At 55.8% G+C, this 3,999-nt stretch overlaps 2 protein-coding genes across 2 annotated transcripts in view; both read right to left on the reverse strand.

The window, feature by feature from the left end:
- The window catches only part of LOC104494797 (transmembrane protein 54-like), a 3,491-nt gene extending 3,054 nt beyond the window's left edge, over positions 1–437 (reverse strand). The window contains 1 exon segment of the mRNA XM_010137679.1: positions 431–437. Within this exon segment, the coding sequence (XP_010135981.1) occupies positions 431–437 (7 nt within the window).
- A 30-nt stretch (positions 438–467) lies between these two features.
- RNF19B (ring finger protein 19B) overlaps positions 468–3,999 on the reverse strand; it is a gene marked incomplete at its 5' end in the record, with an annotated part of 10,746 nt that continues 7,214 nt past the window's right edge. Inside the window, 5 exons of the mRNA XM_010137680.1 lie at positions 468–1,216; positions 1,699–1,830; positions 2,612–2,819; positions 2,936–3,076; positions 3,596–3,710. Of these exons, the coding sequence (XP_010135982.1) occupies positions 754–1,216; positions 1,699–1,830; positions 2,612–2,819; positions 2,936–3,076; positions 3,596–3,710 (1,059 nt within the window). The remainder of the gene's footprint in view (positions 1,217–1,698; positions 1,831–2,611; positions 2,820–2,935; positions 3,077–3,595; positions 3,711–3,999) is intronic.

A 3,999-nucleotide genomic window follows, 5' to 3' on the forward strand; every position in this document is an offset into this window, starting at 1 on the left:
CTCGGGGGTCTTGTCGGGGGAAGGCCTTGGTGCGGGGCTGGCTCCTGGCTTCCCACCATTATAACACCCTGCCTGAGCCACCAGCCAAGTCCTCGGCTTCCTCAGATCTCTTACGCCCAGCAGCGCTGGGAGTCTGACTCAGCACAGTGTTAGTCCCCATCCTTCTCCTCTTTTAACCTGCACCCTGCCCTGCTGCACAGGGAGCGGCGACGAGAGAGATCTCTCCCTGCCACAGCTTCAGGACAAAGCAGGTCCAGCCACCGCAGCCATGCACAGCCGAGGCACTGTCCCCATCACCGCTGCAGACAGAACACGGCTGTCACCCCCCACTTCCAAGGGACAGAAGAGGAGATGCCCCCATTTTGCCCACGCCTTGGGCTAGGGCAGCGTTTACAAACGCTTGAGCAAAGGGTAAAGCCAGTGGTCTCACCGTACATCTTCGGAAAGGATGAGCTGGATGTGAGTCGAACGACACCAGTCTTTATTCAAATAGTCCCTTAGGATGTTTGCAGACATACAGACACACACATATTTACACTCTTACACACCTCACAGAGCTTGACCAATAAATTAAACCAAAAAGAAGGTGGGGGATTTTTTTTTCCTTTTTCTTTTTTGTCACGTAAGAAACAGCAACTCCCCGAGGTGAGGCTGGGGAACCAGCCGGAGAATCGCAAACAGAAGCCAACACGGACACAACCCTGCCCCGAAAGATGCAACAACAGCGAATGTGCTTTTCAACAGGAGGCCACCTCATACTCTGGCTTCGATGCACTCCAGTTTGACCATCTCGTCCAGCCTGCAGCCCTCGGCTTGGGCACAGTGGCTCAGGGGGGCACTTGGGCTCTCAGCACCTCTAGCTCTGGGGGTCTGTGGGCGGGCTGCTGCAGTCTGAGAGTGGGGGGAGTCGCACTCGTCCGAGGTAATGTCCGGCACGTCGTCCGACTGGCTGTCGGAGCTCTCCAGGTCGCTCCGTATGCTCTCAGGCTGGGCCAGGGTGATGTCCCAGGTTTTGCTGGCAATGCAGTCCTTTTGCTCACAGTTTTGGTGGTTGCACAGCTGCTCCTGCTCACCATCCTCTTCCTCTTCCTCCTCCTCATTCTCTGCCATTTGGGTGTGGACATGCAGAGAGTCCTCTGTACTGCTGCCACTGGCCAGCTGGTAGTGACTTGGTTTGGCTTCGATGTCCACCTGGATCTCCATGTTATTGCACTCCCTGCAGAAACAAGCACCCTTGTATTACTGGGTACAGTTGCCGGGTTTGGCTGGGTCACCACCAGGCACTGTACCAGGAGGATCACGTTTCCCAAACACGAGCAAGATGCTGCTCATCACTCTGCAGCACCTGGGAAACAACAGCACTTGCTGCTCCCCCCCAGTCCTCCTGACAGCAGCCAAGATCGTCCCAGGCTGTGAGCCAGGAACCAAACCGGGAAAGCACCAGCATCCCTGCAAGCAGCCAGGAGCAGACCTTGAGAGCCCTGGGCTGCAGATCCCCTCCTCAGCCTCCACACCACGCACAAAAGCTGCCCCCAGACTGTCCTCAGTTGTCCTCCTGTGCAAGTAAAAGGATGAATCCACGTGCCAGCTACAGCGGAGCTGCAGCCATCTTGCCTCCCACCGCAGCACCTCGCAGAGCACGGGTTTCTCCAGGACACCCACCACCCCCACTCTTCTCACCACCAGGTGCCCACCTACCTGTCCTGGGGGTTGTAGGAGCTGATGATGGAACCGGCCATGGCTCGAGTGCTGGCATTGTCACTGATAGCCCCCAGGCTGACCGAGTCTTTGGGGAAAATCTCTTTCTGGACATCTGCCTGGACTTCCAGCCTGCAGGAAAGAAGAGGATTCCTCAGAAATGCCTTAGATGGTCCCTCAGGGGCACCAACCGGTCACTGCTCGTCATGGGAAAGCATGAAGCCCTCCTTGCTGGCGCAGCTCGGCCCGACAGAGTTTAACCCCAACGGCTCCTCTCATTCAATCTCATTTTTGGCTCCATTTAGGTAAAGCCATTCTGTTTTCCGTGACGAAGGTGAAGTTGTGTTTTGTCCTATGACTCACAGAGTTCCTGCGAAGAATGGATTTCCATGGATATAACACACAGCCGTGATTACATCCTGGCTGCCGTATCAACACGTGTCTCCAGTTACCCAGCACACTGACTCACAGGCAAATTCAGAGGAAAACCGGGGTGTAACCTCCTGACTTGGGAAGCAGTGACCCTGTCTGCTACAGGCCACCGGAGAACGTACAGCAGCAAAGCCTCTAGGCTGGGAAAAGAGGACTGGAAGATCTCTAAGCAGGTCAGGCAGGCAGCTGTGTGCTGCTTCCAATTAACCTGAAGCATCAGCTCTGGAGTTTCGAGATGATCAGTAGGGACCACAAACTTATCTTCTGTCCTCCTTGCAAGAACCAGCCTAGCACTGCCCAAGAAGCAGCCTGATCAGCTGGGACTGGTTAATTTACACCAGACCAAAACACAGAAATACTAGGACACAACTCCCAAGTCAAAGAAAGATCACTCAGAGCCCTGGAGAGCTCCCCAAAACAATCCTGCTCAACCAGCACAGGCCTTGGGAGCCACCACCCTTCCCTTGCTGTTAGTAGTTACCTGCTGTACTTCCCCTTGCCTCCTGAGAGGACCCCACCACTCAGGGTGCCGCCCGAGAGGGCGGCGAAGCTGGCTGTCTCGCTGTAGTTGCCCTGCATCACGCTGAGCCCATCGGTGGGGCTGCCGCTGGTGCTCAGCACACTGGTGAGCCCCTCGATGCTGCTTTCGCCAATGCTGGGGTTCTTCAGGGCTCGCCAGGCATCAGCCACTGCGGGGAAGAAGAGCACAGGGATTGGAATGCGCATGGGAACAGCCCGGCTGCGAGGGTGCTGGCAGAGCTGGGGGTCAGCCAGTGGGCAGCATGTGTCTCACCGGTTATGTTACCTGTGATGGGTCCATCATCTTCATCAAATTCGATTTTGACACCCTTTCCATTGGCGGTGCTGACTCCACAGCCCCCACCCCGGCACAGGGAAATGGGCACAACGCCGTAGACGTAAGCCAGCATGATGGGGACTCCAATACCTGGTGGTAGGATATGCTGAGGTCAGAGGAGCTTACGGCTGAGCTGTGCTGGGCAGAAGGGAAGGACTCTCTGGGGCAGGGACTCTCTCATTGTGCCTGTGCTGTTTTTAAAGGTCCCAGTTCACAGCTTTGCCGATAGACAGTGGAGGAGCCCTTCATTTGTGCTGCCGCAGAGCAGGGTGAGGGGAGCCCAAGAGGGCAGAGAGCCTCAGTTGAACCCCCAAGACACCAGCCACAAAACCGGTCCATGGGTAAGGGCAGGTCCATGTGTCCAGGGGCTGCACTATGGGCTGTGGCCCAAGCAGCTGGCGCTTCAGACAAGCCCTGTACTGGCTCCAGGTCAGCTCAAGCGCAGGAGGACGTGCAGCCTGGATATGGAACAGAGGGATGTTCCCAGAAGGACACCGAGCAGCAGTCTGCAAACTGTCCTTTGGCCACCCCCATCTCACAGGGCTGGGCTACCTACTTGTCCCGGTGACTACCAGCCCACCAGAAGGTCAAGGAGCTGCACCCACTTACCCACACTGACAGCAGCGATGACTGGAGAGGCAATGACAGACAAGGTGACCCCACCAGTAATGGCCAAGTTCCTCTTGTGCTTAGAGGTTTTTTTTCCCTCATACCTGCTGTGAATCTGATGGAAGGAGAAGCACCAGGTGAGAACGGAGCCTGGCCCCAGCAGAAGATATTAAAATGCTTCTGATTTTACAACCTTGCCAGCTGCACTAGTCCTCAAAGAACCTCATCTTGAATCACACATATCCTCACAGATCAGATGGAGCAAGTGACATGGCATTTCCTCCCTCTCAACCCCTCTGTATCAGTACAGACACACAACAGCATGACAGTTTGGGGCAGCAGAAGAGCGGCAAAAGACACACACAAAGCCAAAGTGTGATGCTCAGGGACCAGCCACTGCCGCA

This window comes from Buceros rhinoceros, unplaced genomic scaffold (assembly GCF_000710305.1).
Source record: "Buceros rhinoceros silvestris isolate BGI_N320 unplaced genomic scaffold, ASM71030v1 scaffold22666, whole genome shotgun sequence".
NCBI classification, from domain to species: domain Eukaryota; kingdom Metazoa; phylum Chordata; class Aves; order Bucerotiformes; family Bucerotidae; genus Buceros; species Buceros rhinoceros.